This window comes from Poecile atricapillus, chromosome 14 (genome assembly GCF_030490865.1).
Source record: "Poecile atricapillus isolate bPoeAtr1 chromosome 14, bPoeAtr1.hap1, whole genome shotgun sequence".
Taxonomy (NCBI): Eukaryota; Metazoa; Chordata; class Aves; order Passeriformes; family Paridae; genus Poecile; species Poecile atricapillus.
The window spans coordinates 15550936-15569436 of record NC_081262.1 but is presented as its reverse complement, the minus strand read 5'-3'; the positions used below and the strand labels follow the sequence as shown (position 1 = coordinate 15569436).

At 59.6% G+C, this 18501-nt stretch overlaps 3 protein-coding genes across 5 annotated transcripts; 1 reads left to right on the top strand and 2 right to left on the bottom strand.

Moving 5' to 3' along the window:
• Positions 1 to 255: 255 nt before the first annotated feature.
• RPUSD1 (RNA pseudouridine synthase domain containing 1) lies at positions 256 to 4176 on the bottom strand. Its single transcript, XM_058849991.1, has 6 exons — positions 3903 to 4176; positions 3528 to 3713; positions 3312 to 3435; positions 2726 to 2828; positions 2542 to 2643; positions 256 to 2391 (listed from the first exon to the last, which is right to left on the bottom strand). Exons 2-6 carry the CDS (start codon positions 3707 to 3709, stop codon positions 1994 to 1996), a joined length of 909 nt encoding a protein of 302 aa, XP_058705974.1. The 5' UTR covers positions 3710 to 3713; positions 3903 to 4176; the 3' UTR covers positions 256 to 1993.
• Positions 4177 to 4530: 354 nt separating this feature from the next.
• On the top strand, positions 4531 to 15765 carry CHTF18 (chromosome transmission fidelity factor 18). 2 transcript variants are annotated; one of them, XM_058849596.1, is made up of 22 exons: positions 4531 to 4713; positions 4817 to 4975; positions 5097 to 5223; positions 5304 to 5478; positions 5565 to 5654; positions 5764 to 5816; positions 6025 to 6166; positions 6466 to 6678; positions 6791 to 6888; positions 7842 to 7965; positions 8075 to 8187; positions 8750 to 8843; positions 8944 to 9042; positions 9536 to 9666; positions 10264 to 10426; positions 10519 to 10743; positions 10837 to 10986; positions 11647 to 11777; positions 13440 to 13569; positions 14337 to 14447; positions 15068 to 15125; positions 15498 to 15765. In XM_058849596.1, exons 1-22 carry the CDS (start codon positions 4572 to 4574, stop codon positions 15632 to 15634), a joined length of 2865 nt encoding a protein of 954 aa, XP_058705579.1. In that variant the 5' UTR covers positions 4531 to 4571; the 3' UTR covers positions 15635 to 15765. The 2 variants fall into 2 exon arrangements, with proteins under 2 accessions (XP_058705579.1, XP_058705580.1); XM_058849597.1 differs by lacking the exons at positions 15068 to 15125; positions 15498 to 15765 and adding an exon at positions 14924 to 15059.
• Positions 15766 to 15868: 103 nt separating this feature from the next.
• GNG13 (G protein subunit gamma 13) lies at positions 15869 to 17635 on the bottom strand. 2 transcript variants are annotated; one of them, XM_058850000.1, is made up of 3 exons: positions 17530 to 17635; positions 16735 to 16857; positions 15869 to 16244 (listed from the first exon to the last, which is right to left on the bottom strand). In XM_058850000.1, exons 2-3 carry the CDS (start codon positions 16830 to 16832, stop codon positions 16139 to 16141), a joined length of 204 nt encoding a protein of 67 aa, XP_058705983.1. In that variant the 5' UTR covers positions 16833 to 16857; positions 17530 to 17635; the 3' UTR covers positions 15869 to 16138. The 2 variants fall into 2 exon arrangements, with proteins under 2 accessions (XP_058705983.1, XP_058705984.1); XM_058850001.1 differs by lacking the exon at positions 17530 to 17635 and having other exon boundaries at positions 16735 to 16983.
• Positions 17636 to 18501: the final 866 nt, after the last annotated feature.

The window sequence follows — 18501 nt, the reverse complement described above, 5'->3', positions numbered from 1 at the left end:
CACGGGATGGATGCAGCGAGCGGAAAGTGAAGGGCAGAGACACGTTTAATACAGTAAATACACCAAAAGTGGAATTGCAGGGTGCACAGGACATCAGAGCCACACCACAACCCTGGGGCATGACAGGAGCCACAGCCCCGTGGGCAGGAGGGGACAGGACAGGGACACGGCCTGGAAAACTCCCTCTGCAGAGTAAGGAAAATTCCTTTTTATCTGTGGCATTGAGGAAAAGCAGCTTGCAGAGGCTGGGGTGGGGTGTGGGGGCTCCTCAATGTGAACCTAGTGGGCTCAGGGTGCCAGCCCCATCCATGTCCCCATGTCCCCACCCCTCATCCCGGCAGGATGATGAAGGCCGAGTCCCTGGGGACGTGCCAATCTCTGCTGTCACTTGCCAGCGTCACCCCCCCAAATCTTTGACAAACGGGTTCGTTGTGCTCATTTCCAGCTCCCAGCCCCTCCCAAAAGGTGAGACAGGACCTGCCAGCAAGGACAACGGGCTCCTGCTCCTTCAGCATCCCCCGGAGCCCTCTGCAGCAGCCCAGAGCCCGCAGTGCCCGCTCAGTGCCCAGCGCGGGCACCTCAGGCCATCCCCACCCTGTGGCACCCAGCCACGAAAGGAAGAGACACACGGGACAGGTGATCCAATTCCACCCCCCCGGGGATTTTGGTGATTTGCAGGGTGTGTTTATCCACACGCCTCAGGGTGGCAATATCAGCTGTGTGAAGCCCATCAGGTGCGTTTTACACGGGATGGGGGTGGTGGGGTGGCACCAACTCTGGGTGCTGATGTGGTTATTGAAAGCCCTGGGATGGGGCTGTGGGGCTCCAGCCCCTCTGTCCCTACCCAGCTGTCCTGTTCTCCTCATTTCCAAACATCCCCCAAGGGCTGCAGAGGAAGGGGAAAGCAAAGCAGGATGACCAGCAAAGCAAGGGCACTTCCCAGGGAATTTCTTGGCATCTGTCAAAGCTGAGCTCCTCCTGCCTGCTCTTCCCATCAGTTCTCAGCCTTTCTTTCTCAGCTTTATCCTTTTCCAACTGCTCCAGAGCTTTCCCAAAGTGCCCAGCTGAAGGACCTGCCTGCAGGACCCTCTGGAAACCTGCCAGGCAGGACTCACCCCATGGGACCCCACAAGACACTGATCCTTCCTCATGTGAGTGAGCAGAAAGGGACTTGTGTTCTCTGACCTGTCTCAGCAGGGATAAAAGCAGGAAAGGCAGTGCCAGTAGAAGGAGTAATAAAATCCATTAAAAAAGCTTTGGGCTGCTGGCTCTCTGACCATGGAAGTACTAAAAATACCTCATTCCTGAGACCACCCATATTTTACAAACCCTAAAAGACTAGATTCTCTTCCTAGAAAATTGAAAAAAGTTTTAAAATCCTTGGTATCAACTCCTTCACCTTCACCAATCCTTTAAAAACCCCCCAGGCAGGCTGAGGGAGGAAGGGGGCGAGGGGCAGGGACCTTTCCATGCCCATCCCAGTCCAGTTCCACAGGACACCCTGGAACTGGGGGACTATCGGTGTCCCCAGGACGTGCTCCAGCCCCCAACCTCCCATGAGACACAGCAGCTGGAGTGAGGGGATGGGAATGGGGGACACGGACACTGGAGCTGCAGCCAGCACGTTCTCCCCTCCCTGTGCTGGGCTGTAATTCCACATCCAAGCACGGAGAGGTTGTGGGAATGTCCACGGCAAAGGCAGTGCCCAGCTGTGCCCGAGCCCCAGGACAGGGATGGAAAGCTTTGGGGTCACTCTAAGCTGGAATGTGACTCTGCTGCTGAGGCCCAGGATTGGGAAAGGGACATCCCATGGCCAGATGGATGATGGACACTACAAAACAACCCCACCTCAACCGCTCCTAAAATCCACCTGATGCCAGCCCCAGGAGTGAGGGAAGCCAGACAGGGAGTGCAGGTGTGGAGGCAGCGCTGGGCTCCGTGAGGACCCGCTGGGATAAGGGTGGAGCTGGAAATGCAGGGATGTGCTTTGTGCTCACTCCAGAGCCCACTCAGCCAACCACTGCTCGCACCGCGCCCGCTGCTCCTCCGTCTCCCCCCTGCTGCCTTCACTCCCTGCTTCCTCCTCTCCAGCAGCTTCCTGGCTCTCCTCCTCCTCCTCCTCCTCCTTCTGTGTCCCCTTGTCCTTGAGCTCCTGGATGACGTCCTCCAGCCGCTGGGTGATGTTCTGGGGCACCCAGTTGCTGTCCATGGCGGTGACGAAGGGGTCGGGCGCGCACACCTCGATCAGCTCCTTCCCGGTGGGAATGCGCAGGTAGTAGGCGTGGAGCATCATCCTGTAGGGATTGCTGTCCTGCCTGTGGCTGTAGGTGAAGTCCCCCACGATGGGGTGGCCAATGGCGCTGCAGTGAACCCGGAGCTGGTGAGTCCTCCCTGGGGGGAGAGCGGGAATCAGGGACAGGGAATTCCTGAATCCCTCCTTCAGGCCATGGTGACAATACACCTACTGGCATTTGTCCCCCTGAGCATGGCAGCTCCCAGCTTCCCTGATCCCTTTCTAGGCTCTGCTCCCCCTGTCCCCACCTGTCAGTGGCTGCAGCAGCACTTTGGTGACGGGGTCTCCACTGTAGGATCCATGTTCCAGCACAATCAGCTCCGACTGGCACGGCTTGGGATTCTCACAGCCTGCAAGGAGATACAGAGGGGGTTTGTGATGCCCCAGCACATCCCTGGGGGTGTGGGCAGAGCAGGGGACGGGGCTGCTCACCCTCTGTCCCCTCAATGCACATCATGTGGGTCATGCCCTCCGTGGTGTTCTTCCCGATGGCGTAGCGGATCGTCATCCGGCTCTGGCTCACGTGGCCCCTCACCTGGGGGCAGGAACATGGACACTGAGCCCTGGCACGTGCTCCTCACCCACCCCCCGATGACAGAAACCATGGAATCACAGAAAGGGTGGGGTTGGAAGGACCTTAAAGGCCACCCATTTCCCCAAGCCCAACTCCCTGTCAGGGGCAGGGACACCTTCCACTATCCCAGGTTGCTTCCAGCCCCATCCGAGCTGGCCTTGGGCACTTCCAGGGATGGGGCAGCCACAGCTTCTCTGGGCAACCTGTGCCAGAATTCATTCCTAATATCCAGCCTAACCCCACATTCTGGCAGTGGGAAGCCATTCCCTGTGTCCTGTCCCTTCATACCCAAATCCCTCTCCAGCTCTCCTGGAGCCCTTTAGGCTCCAACTCTGAATCTTTCTCTTGTCCAGCTGAACACCCTCAACGCCCTCAGCTTTCCCTCAGGGTAGAGGCGTTCAGGAACACCAGAGGCCAAGGCAGGAGGTGGCCAGGGGGGCTCACCAGGGCCAGGTAGGCTTTGGTCACCAGGCGCTCCTTGAAGCACTTGTAGGCACTTCCCGCCGCCGCTTTGTTGAGTGCCACACACAGAGCCCCACTGGTGGAGAAATCCAGCTGGTGGCAGAACCTGGGAAGGACACGGGGGTAAAGGAGCATCCTGGGGATCTCAGGAGTGTCCCCAGCTGAGGGCAGAGCTGGGCTCGGTGCCCAGGTGCTCACCTGAAGCCGTAGTAGGTGTCGGGGTCGGCCAGCTCGGGGAAGCGGTGCTTGAGCTGGCTCTGCAGGGTCAGCGTCTCGTACCACATCTTGCTGTCGATGCGCAGGTCCCAGTGCTTGTTGACCACGATGAAGTCGGAGCTCTGGTACAGGATGGACAGGTTGTCGATGGTGCCCGGCTCCATGGCTCTGCGGGGGAGAGAGAGAGAAGGGGAATGGGGATGAGCGGGGCGGGAGGAAGCGCCAGCTGCGGGATGGGCACCCCGGGATGGGCACGGGCAGGGAGCAGGGCCTGCAGGTGGGATACCCCAGCAGGGAATGGAGATGCACCGGCGCTGCCGAGGTACCAGTGTCCCCCTGCCCGTCCCCCAGCCTCACCGCTGTCACACCATGTGGATGCAGGTCCCACAGCGGTGCGGATGCTACAGCAGCGCTCCAGCCGCCGCCATGCCGCTGTCACAGCGCACGGCTCCGCCGCTCTCCCGTTGTCCCGGGACGCCCCGGCGCCACGCGTGGATGGCCCATCCCCGCCCCGCTGTCACGCCTGGAGGCCCCGCAGCCGCGCCGCGCTGGCTCTGCCCATCCCCACGGCGGCCACCGGCCCGGCCCCGCTCCCCGCTGCAGCCCGGCCGCGATCGCGGCGGCTCCGCCGGAGGGCACGGGACAGAGGGGAGGGGACAGGGCACGCGGGGCGGGGACACGCAGGGCGGAGAGGACCCCGGACAGGACTGAAGCGAGCCGGGACCCGGCTGAGAGGACCCGGACAGGACTGAAGTGACCCGGGACCGGCTGCGGGGCCCCGGACCCGGCTGCGGGGTCCCGCCAAGCGCCCCCGCCCCGCCGGCTCCCGCAGCGCCTCCCGGCAGCGCTCACATCTCGTCCAATCAGCGCCGCCCTCGCCGCGTTCGCCGGCGCGCCGTGCCCAATCAGCGCCGAGCCCACCTTCCCCCTCGCGCGCCTCGACCAATCAGCGCGGGCTCCGCGGCGCGCGCGGGCGGAAGCGCGGCGGGCGCGGGGCCGGTGGCGGCGGCGCGGCGGGAGCGGCCCATGGCGGGCACCGAGCCTGGGATCGAGGATGGGCTCGAGGATGGGATCGAGGATGGGATCGAGGATGGGCTCGAGGATGGGCTCGAGGATGGCTTCTACGAGCGCTTCGCCGCCGAGCTGGAGGTGCTGGCCGAGCTGGGAGGTGGGCGCTGCTGCGGCGCCGGGATGGGAGACGGCGGTGGGAGGGAGCGGGCTTTGCCCGCCACGCCGCGGGTCCCCCCCGGTGACCGGCACCCCTCTTGCAGATGAGCCATCCCCACCCGCCGGCCCCAAAACCTCGCAGTTCCGGGACAAGAGACAGCTGCTGGAGGAGCCCGACCCCCCGGGGGACTCTCCCAGCAACGCCAAGAAGCGGCACCGGGACCGTGTCCCCGCCGTGTCCCCGCCAGCCTCCGAACCCCGCAGTAGGTTTGGCCCGGTTCCCCGGGTGCTGCTGAGCCCTGTTCCCCCGGCCCGAGCGGTGCCGGCTGCTGGAGCATCCCCTGGGTGCCGCGCTCCGTGAGTGATGCTCTCCCCGTGCCCCAGCCCCGAAGCCCAAGCGGCAGCGCCTGGAAGCTGTCAAGAAGCTCGATTTCGGTGCGGACGATGAGTTGGCTCCGGATATCTCCTGGGCTGGTGGCCCAGAGGCACCTCTGGCTCCCCACAACACCAGGTCGGCCCCTCTGAACTCCGTTTTTAACAGGACAGAAGGAAAGGGCCCTTCCCCTGCTGAAGGAATTTGGTGTTTTCCAGCTCGAACCAGCTGGAGATGAGTGGAATGGTTGCCCTGCAGACCACACCACCCTTGGAAAAGAAGAGGGTTCTGAGGAGACCACCCATCCTGGAGGATTACATCAACGTGACATCCAGCCAGGGCACCAGGGTCTTCCTGGTGCTGAGGGATGATCCCTGCAGGACAGGGCTAGAGGTGAGCAGGGATCTGAAGGTCGGCTTTGCTCCTCTGTGGCCTCCAGGTGGTTCAGGAGGGGGCTGGTTTGTGCTGTGTCCTTGCAGCTCCCGGATTCCCTGGGCTGGAACGCTCGCCGGCCGCTCCACTTGCTGGGGGTGCCCTTCTCCTACCTGAAGGAACAGGTGGATGAGGAGGTACCACATCTCCCTGACCTTCCCTTCTGGCCCTGCCACCTCTGCTGGGGCTGGCTCCCAAATTCCAGCCATGGACTGGCTTTGACCCCTCTCTGTGTCTGTGCTCAAGCGTCGCAGGCAGGTTCTGGAGGCCTCCCAGCAGCTGTCAGAGATCATAAACAGGTGAGATGTCGGGATGAAATCCCTTCCCAGTCCCTGACACTCTGCTGGATTTGTCCCCCAGCTGCTCTTTTGGGATCAAATTTTGGGAGACCTGCAAGCAGAAGAACCTTTTTGCCCTCATCACCCCCAGCTTGAGGAGTCTGGGTGGAATTCCCAGCCCTGCCCTGACTCCTGGGGTGCTTTGGGATAAATGAATTCCATCCTGCAGCTGCCTGGGGAGCGAGCCCAGCGCCGAGAGCCCGGATCCCAGCATGGACACGGATCCATCAGCTGAGGAGGAATCTGAATCCCACTGCCTCTGGGTGGACAAGTTCACACCCCGGCGCTACGTGGAGCTGCTCAGTGACGATGTGAGGTGCTGGGACAAGGGGGGGCAGGTTCCCAAACCTACAGGTTTTGTAGGGAATGGGAGAGCCTGGGAAGTGCTGAGTTGAGCCAAGACAGAGCGGGGATGGGGCTGATGTGACTTATCCAGGGTTTCCCTGAGGGATGGGGGCTGAGTTGGGAAGGGAAGCGCTCCCACCTTGTCCCAGGGAGATGCCAGGTGGAACCCTGAGCAGCCTCCTCCATGAAGGAGAGCCTTCCTCTGCCCTCAGCTGGATTTTACCCGGGTTCCATGGGTTTTCCCTGCTTCCCTCCCCTGCTGCAGTACACCAACCGCTGCCTGCTGAAGTGGCTCAAGCTGTGGGACACGGTGGTGTTCGGCAAGGACAGCGCTGGCAAGAAGCCCAAGCCCAGCCCTGCGGCTCAGCCCGCCCTCAGCCATCCCAAGGAACAGCCCAACAAATGGAAAACTAAAGTGCAGCTCACCGAGGAGATCCTGGAGGCCGAGCTGGACCAGCACAAGAGACCCAAATACAAGGTGAGCAGGAGGGGACGTGGCTGTGGGTCCCTCTGCTGCCACCAGCCGAGGAGCAGCGTTGTCCCCTCCGTGGAGGGAGCTCTCCAGGGGTCACCTCCCCTCTGTGCCACAGGTGGCCCTGCTCTGCGGCCCCCCTGGCCTGGGCAAAACCACGCTGGCCCACGTCATCGCCAGGCACGCGGGGTACAACGCTGTGGAGATGAATGCCAGGTGAGCCCTGAGTGCCAGGTGAGCCCTGAGTGCCCTCAGTGCCAGGTGAGCCCTGAGTGCCCTCAATGCCAGGTGAGCCCTCAGTGCCAGGTGAGCCCTCAGTGCCAGATGAGCCCTCAGTGCCCTCAGTGCCAGGTGAGCCCTGAGTACCCTCAGTGCCAGGTGAGCCCTCAGTGCCCTCAGTGCCAGGTGAGCCCTGAGTCCCACGCCCACAAACAAGGGCAGATGGTGCTGTGGCAGAAGTGATGCTGGAGATGATGGTGGCCAGGGGGTGATGCTGTTCTGGAGGTGTTGGTATCCTGGGAATGGTGATGTCCCAGAGGTGGGGATGTTCAGGAGGTGATGCTGTCCCAGGGGCGATGCTGGCAGTGACAGTGTCCCGAGGGTGATGGTGGCAGTGACAGTGTCCCGAGGGTGATGCTGGCAGTGACAGTGTCCTGAGGGTGGCAGTGGCAGTGACAGTGTCCTGAGGGTGGCAGTGGCAGTGACAGTGTCCCAGGGGTGATGCTGGCAGTGACAGTGTCCCAGGGGTGATGGTGGCAGTGACAGTGTCCGGGGGTGACAGTGGCAGTGACAGTGTCCCGGGGGTGACAGTGGCAGTGACAGTGTCCCAGGGGTGATGGTGGCAGTGACAGTGTCCAGGGGTGACAGTGGCAGTGACAGTGTCCCGGGGGTGACAGTGGCAGTGACAGTGTCCCAGGGGTGATGCTGGCAGTGACAGTGTCCCAAGGGTGATGGTGGCAGTGACAGTGTCCGGGGGTGACAGTGGCAGTGACAGTGTCCCGAGGCTCATGAAGAGCTGACGGTGCTGTTCTGGAGGCGATGCTGTCCCGGGGGGCGATGCTGGCTGTGTCCCCATGCCCGAGCTCAGCTGTCCCCGTGTCCCCATGCCCGAGCTCAGCTGTCCCCGTGTCCCCATGCCCGAGCTCAGCTGTCCCCGTGTCCCCTGGCAGCGATGATCGCAGCCCCGAGGTGTTCCGGACCCGCATCGAAGCCGCCACCCAGATGAGGTCGGTGCTGGGCTCCCACGAGAGGCCCAACTGCCTCATCATCGATGAGATTGACGGCGCGCCCGCGGTGAGCCCGGCCACCCTTCAGTGCCAGCCCCCAAACCTTACCCCCCTAACGGCTCCTCCGCTGTCCCACGAGCGAGAATCCATCCCTTCCATCCTCGTTTTCCCCCCAGGCCTCCATCAATGTCCTGCTGGCCATCATCCAGCGGAAGGACGGCGAGGCGGGGCGGCGGCGGCGCGAGGGGGGGCTCCTGCTCCGGCCCATCATCTGCATCTGCAATGACCAGTGAGTGTCACCTCCCCGCGGGGACAGGGACATCAACACAACCCCACACAGCAGCTGGCTGCTGTTGGAGTGCTGCTCTTCCAGTCCTGGTGTTGGACCCCTCACAAGAGGGGCTGGAGAGTGGCCAGGGAAGGGAATGGAGATGGGAAGGAGCTGGAGAATTCCTGAGGGAGCTGGGAAAGGGGCTCAGCCTGGAGAAAATGGGGATGAGGGGGAATCTGTGGCTCTGCACAAGTCCCTGCCAGGACGGGACAGCCAGGGGGGTCAGGCTCTGCTCCCAGGGAACAGGGACAGGAGGAGATGGGAAAGTTTAGGTTGGATATTTGGGAAAATTCTTCCGTGGAAAGGGCAGTTGGATCAGTGCACGCTGCTCAGGGCAGTGGTGGGATTTAAAATCTATGTGGATGTGGCACTTGGGGACATCATTTCACGGTGACTCAGCAGTGCTGGGGGGACAGTTGGACTCAGTACTCTGGGAGGTCTTTCCCAACTGAAATAATTCCAGGATTAAGAACAGAATTCCCTGCTGGGCTCTCTCAGCCCCCGTGTTTCCCTCCCCCAGGTACGTGCCCGCCCTGCGCCTGCTGCGGCAGCAATCCTTCCTGCTCAGCTTCCCCAGCACCGCTCCCTCCCGGCTGGCCCAGCGGCTCGGCGAGGTCTGGCCTCACCCAGGGTGCCCCTGTCCCCCTGTCCCCCTGTCCCCCTGTCCCCCTGGCCGGGTGTCCCCTCCCCGCTGAGCCCCGGCTGCTCCGGCAGATCGCGCTCCGGCAGGGAATGCGCGCGGACACGGGAGCGCTGCTGGCGCTCTGCGAGAAAACCGACAGCGACATCCGCTCCTGCATCAACACCCTGCAGGTGCTGGGGACATGGGGGGACCTTGGGGACATGGGGGGGACCTTGGGGACATGGGGAGGGCCCTGGGGACACAGGGAGGGCTTTGGGGACACAGGGAGGGCCCTGGAGACATAGGGATGGCTCTGGGAACATGGGGATGACTTTGGGAACATGGGGATGGTTTTGGGAACATGGGCATGGCTGTGGGGACATGGGGAGGGCCCTGGGGACACAAGGATGGCCCTGGGGACACGGGGACAGCCCTGGGGACACGGGCATGGCCATGAGCACACGGGCATGGCCCTGGGGATGGCTCTGGGGACACGCTCCTGCTGCAGCTCCAGGCTGACACGGGGACAGAGGGGACAAAAGTCCTTTCTGGGCAGATCCCCAAAGCTTCACCCAGTCCCCTGGGTGTTTCCAACCCTACACGAGCAGGACGAGGGGGGTGTGTGCAGTTTGTCCCAGGGCTTTGGGGATCCCCATGCCCTCCCTTCCCTCCCTCCCTTCGCAGTTCCTGCACGGCCGAGGGCAGAAGGAGCTCAGCATGCAGATGGTGCAGACCATGAGGATTGGCCTGAAGGACCAGAACAAGGGGCTCTTCTCCATCTGGCAAGAGATCTTCCAGCTGCCCAGGCCCCAGAGGTAGAAGGAGGGGATTTTTCGGTCTGTTGGGTGCTTGGAGGGTGGTGTTCCCATTTCCCAGAGAAGCTGTGGCTGCCCCTGGATCCCTGGAAGTGTTCAAGGGAGGCTGGATGGGGCTGGGAGCAATGTTCTGTGAGTCCATGGCCTGCAGGGTCCTGGAGAGCAGCTTCTTGAGGGGATTTGTGTCCATCAAAGAATCCTGGAATGGTTTGGCTTGGAAGGACCTTAAAGTTCCCCCAGTGTCACCCCTGCCATGGCAGGGACACCTCCCACTGTCCCAGGCTGCTCCAAGCTCTGTCCAGCCTGTCCTGGGACACTTCCAGGGATCCAGGGACAGCCCCAGCTGCTCTGGGCACCTGTGCCAGGGCCTGCCCACCCTCCCAGGGATATTCCTTCCCAATATTCCTTCCCAATATTCCTTCTAAACTTTCCTTTCTCAGTTTAAAGCCATTCCAGATGCTTTGTTACCACTCCCCGTAGCTCCCAGTAATTCAGCAGTGGCATTGCCTCCAGTCCAATTCCCAAGGATCCAAATATTCCTTGCTGGCTCCTCCAGCACTGGGAAAACCTCAGCTCTTCCCTCTGGGCTCCCCCCAGGCACAGGATAGGAATGGATCCCTCTTTGCCAGCCCAGCTCGTGGTGGGGGATGAGGACCTGCCCCACCCTGGGGGCTCAGGGGGCTTCAATTCCTCCTCCCAGCGCTTCCAGCACATCCTGCACCTCTCCATCTCCTCGGGAGAGCAGGAGAAGCTGGCCCAGGTGAGAGCAGCCCAGGGGGCTGGAGCTGAGCTCTGTGGGAAGCTCAGAACCCCAGCGAGGTGGGACCCACCTGATCCCACACCCGCTCCCAGGGCCTGTTTGAGAACTTCCTGCAGATGAAGGTGCGAGATTCCAGCCTGGGCTCCGTGTGCCTGGCCCTGGAGTGGCTGGGATTCTCCGACCTGCTGGGCCAGGCTGTGCTGCAGGCCCAGAGCTTCCAGCTGCTGCGCTACCTGCCCTTCCTGCCCGTGGCTTTCCACCTGCTCTTCGCGGCCAGCTCCATCCCCCGGCTGGCCTATCCCAGCAGCCAGCCCGAGGCAAGTCCAGCAGGCTCTGCTGCCAGCCTGGCCCAGCTCCCTGCTGTGGGGACAGTGGGGACAGCTGCCTGAGGCTCCCTGCGCTGTCCCCAGGCCGTGGCCAAGCTGAGCCAGATGCAGAACGTGGTGCTGTCCATGGTGTCGGGGATGGCGCCGGGCGTGCGGAGCCGCGCGGGGCAGCGGGCGCTGGTGCTGGAGGTGCTGGGGCTGCTGCTGGACATCATCGCCCCCAAACTGCGGCCCGTGAGTGTCCCCAGCCCCTGGCCCTGCTGCAGCCCTGCCTGGCTGCTGGGACCCCTCCCCAAACCCCACCCTGCCCCCCGTGTCCGTCCCAAATCCGCGCTGGGTTTGGGGCCGTGGCTGCTGCCGGAGCTGGAGGGAAGCTGGGGACAGGGAACTGAGGTGCCCAACGGTGGGGAGAGTTCCTGGGCCCCACCCCTGGGACTTTGGGGAGCTCTCAGAGTCCCCCCCACACCCAGGAGAGGCTCTGTTCCTGCTCTGGGAAGGGCAGGTGTTCCTGAGTGTTACTGCTGAAGATGAATAGATCACACGGACACAGGTCGAGGTGCGGTGAAAGAAAGAGAAAGTTTATTTTTCCTCCCAGGATTTATAGGCTCCTGCCCACAGCCAGGGATTGGATGGTCAGGATAACACTTTCTCACTGCACTGGCCATGAGAGATGCCCATCACAGGTTGTGGAACAGAAGGAATGTACACATATCTATGTTTACAGTTACTGTCCTGGGAAAGCCCTTAGAAAACCATGGCAGCAAGCTCAGAAGCTGAGTTTTCAGGGCGACACCTGAGAGGGAGCTAAACTCGCTCTGGGTCCTTCCTCACCCAAAACAAAGGCTGTGGTTGGGCTGTTTGGGGTTTCCCAGCTCTCTGCTGTCCCCTGGCCAGGTGAACACGCAGCTCTACAGCCTGAAGGAGAAGCAGCAGCTGGCTGAGCTCATCAGCACCATGCTCACCTACAACCTCACCTACCTGCAGGAGCGCCTGCCCGAGGGCCAGTACGTCTTCAAGCTGGATCCGTGAGTGCCGGGGCTGGGAACGGCCTGGGGGACCCAAAATCCTTCCCTGGGAGAATGGGGAGGCCCTGGAATAGAATTCCCAGAGAAGCTGTGGCTGCACCTGGACCCCTGGAAGTGCCCAAGGCCAGGAGGGATGGGGACTGGAGCAAGTGGAAGGTGTCAGGGTTGCAGCTGGGTGATTTTAAGATCCTTCCCAACCCAAACCATTCCAGGATTGTTGTGATGATTCTCAGGGAGGAGTTGGGGTTTTTGGCTTTGCCCCATCCCCCCCTTGGAGTTTTTAATGGGATTCAGGGGAAGAGAGCAGGACTGACCCACCCTGGCACTTGTGTCCCTCTCTGGCAAACAAATCTGATGTCACCAGCAAAACCTGGGGCTTTTCCTTTGAAACTTTTTAAAGTTTCCAAGTGTTTTGACAGCTGATTTCTGAGTGACTGCAGAGCCACTTGGCTCAGGGTTTTGCCCCTTTTATTTTAGGGGCAATAATAGTGGATAAGTAGTGGATAACTAGTGATTAAATAGTGGATAAGTAGTGGATAAATAGTGACTAAATAGTGGATAAATAGTGGATAAATAGTGGATAAATAATGAATAAATAGTAAATAAATAGTGGGTAAATAGTGGATAAATAATGAATAAATAGTGGATAAATAATGGGTAAACAGTGAATAAGTGGTGGATAAATAGTAACTAAATAGTGGGTAAATAGTGAATAAATAATGAATAAATAGTGGATAAATAGTGAATAAATAGTGGGTAAGTAGTGAATAAATAGTGACTAAGTAATGGATAAATATTGAATAAATAATGGATAAACAGTGCAAAAATGGTGGATAAATGGTGGATAAGTAGTGGATAAATAGTGATTAAATAGTGGATAAATAGTGAATAAATAATGAATAAATAGTGGATAAATAATTAATAAATAATTAATAAATAGTGGATAAATAGTGGATAAATAAGGGATAAATAGTGAATAAATAGTGGATAAATGGTGGATAAGTAGTGGATAAATAATGACTAAATACTGGATAAATAGTGAATAAATAATGAATAAATAGTGGATAAATAATGAATAAATAATTAATAAATAGTGGATAAATAAGGGATAAATAGTGAATAAATAGTGGATAAATAATGAATAAATAGTGGATAAATAGTAACTAAATAGTGGATAAATAGTGGATAAATAATGACTAAATAGTGGATAAATGGTGGATAAATATGAAATATTCAGAGCTGGCAGAGGGACTGGTGGCTCCTTGGTGCTGGGGATGCTGAAACAGTCCTGACCCCAGATCTGGTGCTCCAGCCTTGCTGAGAATCCAGCTGCTCTGAGGATCCCAAATTCCAGATCCTGGCTGGATTCCCATAAAAGCTGTCCCGAGGGGCAGCCAGGGGTGGCTCTGAAGGTCGAGCTGTGCTGTGCCCCTGGGCTTTTCAGGTCAATCTGTTCAGCACAGATTCTCCTCTTTTCAGCTGCAATCTCCTCTTTTCGCTTCCAAGCCAGGATTAAACCCCTCTAATCCCTCCCTCATTCCCATTCCCGCGTGGTGGGGAGGGAAAGCGCAGCTGGCATCGCTCCGGGGGCAGGGCTGGGAGGTGCTGGGGTGCAGAGCTGGGTTATTTTGGGGGTTGATTCCCTGTTTTCCTGCGCTGCAGGAACGTGGAGGCCGTGTGCCGCTTCCCGGAGCTGCCGGCCCGCAGGCAGCTCAGCTACCAGGCCAAGCAGCTCATCGCCAGGGAGATCGAGCTGGAGAAGATGAGGAGGGCAGAACGGAACCTGGGCCAGGTGGGCACTGCCAAGGGGCTGCCAGGGCTGGGGATGTGGAGGAAATCCTTGGGGATGTGTTTTTCCCAAAGCTGGCTTTGGCTGTGCGAGTGGAAATCCAGGATTAACCCCCCAGCCCCGGCTGCTGCAGCTGTTTCCCTGCACAGCTGGGATGGAGGGATCAGCTTTTTGCAGGAATTCTGGAGGGAATTCAAGCTTTGAACCCTTCCACTCTCCAGGCAGGGGTGTGAGGAGATGGGAATTTTATTTTAGGTGGGAATTTTTGGCTGCTGTTTGTACCTGTCTGTGTGGGAGGTGAGCTCTCCCCGCCTCCCCTTCCCTGGCTGCTGCACTTCCAAAGGTCCCAAAGGCCCCAGGAGGAGCAGAAATGGCTCTGCTCACTCTCCTGGAGGCAGGAAAAGATGGGAAGGGGTGGAAAAGGTGGAGAAACATCCTGGGTGTAGCTGATGCTTGCCCTGCCCTGCTGCCAGCAGGATAATTAATCCCTGGGAGCCCCTTGGAGCAGCAGAAAGGCTCCTGGGGGATGTGTGGGACAAAGAGAAGCTGCAAAAACATCTCTGAAGGCTCCTTGTTTACCTGGGATGTGAAATCCCAGGGAATGGAGCTTCAGCTGGGGCTGATCCCACGGGGCAGAAAACGATGGGAAAATCCTTGGGATGTTTCAATCCCACCTGGCAGCGGGCAGGAGGGGTGGGATGGGGGACAAGGGGGTGACAGATGCTCAGGCACCCCGAGGGGAGCCTGGATCAGCTTCATCCTCCCCACAGGATCCCGGGAATGGCCTCGGGGAGGAGCGAGGGGACGCGGAGCCAGCGGAGACCCCCAGCCACCAGCAGCGCCTGGAGCACCTCCTGAGGAGAGCAGTGGTGCAGGACAAGGTCAGCCTCAATTCCTGCCCCAATTCCTGCCCCAATTCCTGCCCCAATTCCTGCCCCAGTTCCCACCAGCTCCTCCCTGGCCTGCCAGACACTCCCTGGCTCCTCTGGAATTTGGTTTTCCAGTCCAGTTCCCTTTAATAGCCCAGCTCAGCTCGGTGTGTCCCCTAAAGGCATTGCTGGGATTGGGATGAATTGGGTCTGGGTGACATTTTGGATGTGTCCCTGGAAGTTTTCAGGGCTGGGGGAGGGAAGAGCTGTGGGAATTTGGGCTGGAATAGCCGAATTTGGGCTCTGTGGGAAATCAGCTTGGAAAAGCTGCTCTGGGATGATGCCACCCTGGGCATCCCTGGGCTCCAAGAGGAGCTGGGATCATTCCCTGGCACTGCCCCTCTGTGCCAGCCCTTTCCTGGGTGTAAAACCCCACCCGAGGCTTTGCCTTTCCCTAAACTGGAATGCTCTTTGCATCCTTCCCACAGGATTTGCATTTGGCTCCTGCTCTGCTCAGAAGAGCCTTGAGGTGCCTGAGCCTCACCCAGGGGTGATCCTGCCCTGCTTTGGTCCCTGTCTGAGCAGCAGCTGCTCCAGAGCCAACTCCATTCCTGCTTTTTTGCTTCCCACAGCCCGAGAGGGATTTTTTCGGGAGGCCAGTCCAGCGGAAAGAGGCAGCCCCGGCCCCAGGTGGGTGACACAGGGATGGGGTGGCCTCAGAGATGGGTGACACAGGGATGGGGTGGCCTCAGAGATGGGTGACACAGGGATGGGGTGGCCTCAGAGATGGGTGACACAGGGATGGGGTGGCCTCAGAGATGGGTGAGTGGCAGCAGGGCCAAACAGAGCCCAGCCCAGCTGGCAGGGAGATCCTGTGGGCAAATCCATGGATTCTGGCCCCATCCAAAGGGAATTTTGGGTGTTGGAGGCGTTGCAGGATCCGGGATGTGGGAACATCAGCTCTGCCCTTCCAAACCCTCCCCAAATCCCCCCTCTCCAACCAGGGCACAGCTGAACATTTTAAGGTTTTTAAAGTTTTTAAAGTGGATTTTCCTCCTGCAGCCCCTCAGGTTTCCAAGGAGGAATCCCTGGAGCTGCAGATGGGAAAAGCCGTGGGGAAGAGCGACGTGTGGTTCCGCTTCAACGAGGGCTTCTCCAACGCCGTCAGGAGGAATCTTTACATCAGGGACCTGCTCTAGCAGGGCTGGGAGGGAGCCAGGAATTCTGGAGCTGGAGGGATCAGCTGGGTTTTGGCTTTCTAACCCATGGATGGGGTTTGTGGCCATGATCTTGGTGGAGTGGTTTTTTATTTTGTTTAAAAAGAGAAATAAAATGGATCTACAAAAATCAGCAGGGGAGTGTTGCTCTGTTTATTGCAGTCATAAACCTCGAGTTCTGCCTGCTCTGCTGCGAAATGATGTCCTACAGTGTACAAAAGTATCTAAAATCACTAAAAATGGGGTTTTTTATAAAAAGCTCATTTATAAGGTGCAAGATCTGCCCCTTTTTTGGGTGGCAGAAATGTGAGATGAAGCTGCAGCAAAGCCCTGGGGAAGCTTTTGCTGCCAATTCTGGGGGATTTCACCCCATTTCTAAAACCCCTTCTACAGCTACAAGAGAAGAAAGGAGGTGAGGGCAGGCTTTTCCTTCAGCTTCTCAAGCTGGAGCTGAGGAAGGGAAGCTCCATCCTGCAGGGGGGACCCTCAGAGGATGATGCATTTGCCTTTCTCCACCCAGGGGTTGTTCTTCATCAGCTCCGGGTTCAGGAAGGGATCTTCGGGAATTCCGTCCTCGATCCACTTCACAAACCTGCAGAGAGGGGAGGGAGGGTGGGCACAGCCCCAGGGCAGCGAAATCGGGGATTTTGGGGGGTCTGGGGTAAATCCAGGGGATCCTGGGATGCCCCTGATCCACTGGGGGGACATGGGGGTGTCCCCAGCTCTGCCACAAAGCAGGGAGGGAACAGAGCCATCCATAATTTCCAGTCTGTTGAGCTCTGGAAAGCTCTGGAAAAGGGGGGGATCTGCACCCTGGGGGGCTCCCAGGGGCCAGGAGGTGCCGTGGTGCCACCACAGCCCAGGAGCAGCAGAGCTGGAAAGGGCTGGGGGACACCGAGGGGGTTCTGCCCCTGGGGCTTGGAGATCCTGAAAGGGAAAAATCTCATCTGGGAACCCCTGGGGAGGGAAGGGAAGGGGAAGGGGAAGGGGAAGGGGAAGGGGAAGGGGAAGGGGAAGGGGAAGGGGAAGGGGAAGGGGAAGGGGAAGGGGAAGGGGAAGGGGAAGGGGAAGCCCCCACTCACTCAGGTATGGTCTTGGAGGACATCTCCCTCTTGTAGGCCAGCTGGTACTTGAGGCTTTCCACCTCTTTTTTCCATTGTGGGAGATCCCACTCGTCCATCGCGCTCTCCGAGGGCTCCGTTGGGCTGGGAATGGGGATTTTGGTGCCTTGTCCTGCCCTGATCCCTCAATTTCCCCCCAGAGGCTCCCTCAGGATGGGGACAGCGCGTCCCAGGCTCCGGGGGAGGTTTCCAAGCCCAGAGCGGAGCAGCCAAGGGCTCCAGGAGCTTTTGGAATGTTTTGGTTGAGGCAAAGCGCCCCTCTCATGCAAAACTCAGGGACTGAGGCAGATTTGACTGAAATTTGGGTGGGGAGCAGCAAAGAGCAGCCAGAGGCTCTTTGGGAAGGGGGTTTGGTCCTGCGGGAGGGATTTGGGGTTGCCTAAAGAGCGCTGGAAATGGCTCGGGGTGGGGGAGAGGCCAGCAGAGATGTGGGGAGCAAAGCAAACCCCTCTGTACCCCCCACCCCACTGACCCCCAGCAAGGACCCTGCGGGAGCACGGGCGCGATGGGGAAACTGAGGCAGGGAGCTGAGGGGGCTCAAGCAGCGCCCAGAGCGGTGCAGCCCCCGTGCCAAGAGATGTCCCCTGCCCCAGGGCTCCCGGAGAAAGGGCAGGGAAGGGCTGGAGGTGCCGGGAAGGTGAAATCCTCCCCCGGGCACGGCTCCATCCCAGCCCCGGCATCCCCCGGAACTCCAGCCGGGAGCGGGGTCAGACCCTTCCCCGCTCCCGCAGCATTCCCGGCGCGTCCCGCTCCCACCTGGCTTGGGAATGCCGGCAGCAGAGAAATGGGGCCGCGTCTGCAGCCCTGGCCTTGCCCGTGCTCCTCTTCCCTGGCTCCCGGAGATCCCAAAGGCTCGGGATAATCTGGTAATGCACGGCTGGTGCGGCAGGAGCCGGATAATGGGAGCGTCCTCCCCCCGCCGCTCCCGGGGGATTCGGCTCCGCTGGATGGAGGCACATCCCGGTACCCCCCAGGGCTCGGGAATTGGGGTTATCCCGGTACCCCCGAGCGCTCGGGAATTGGGGTTATCCCGGTACCCCTGAGGGCTCGGGAATTGGGGTTATCCCGGGACCCCCGAGCGCTCGGGAATTGGGGTTATCCCGGTACCCCCCAGGGCTCGGGAATTGGGGTTATCCCGGTACCCCCGAGGGCTCGGGAATTGGGGTTATCCCGGTACCCCCCAGGGCTCGGAAATTGGGGTTATCCCGGTACCCCCCAGGGCTCGGGAATTGGGGTTATCCCGGTACCCCCGAGCGCTCGGGAATTGGGGTTATCCCGGTACCCCCGAGAGCTCTGGAATTGGGGTTATCCCGGTACCCCCGAGGGCTCGGGAATTGGGGTTATCCCGGTACCCCCGAGCGCTCGGGAATTGGGGTTATTCCGGTACCCCCGAGGGGTCCAGGGATGGGTGCTGGACAGCCCCCAATCCCTGCTCGCATCCCTGATGTTTCTGTTCCGTATCCCTGCCCGGATCCTTTCCTTCATCCCTGCTTGGATCCCTGCCCCGATCCCTTCCCTGACCCTTTCCCCGATTCCTTTCCCTCATCCGTTCCCGGACCCTTTCCCTGATCCCTTTCCCCGGTCCTTCCCCTCATCCCTGCTCCGATCCTTTCCCTCATCCTTTCCCTGATCCCTTTTTTCCCTTTGTGCTGCCCCCCCGGATTTTGTGGCTCTTCCCCGTTCCCTGGAAGAGTCGGGAAGTTGGGAATAAAAAGCCGGGAAAGCAGG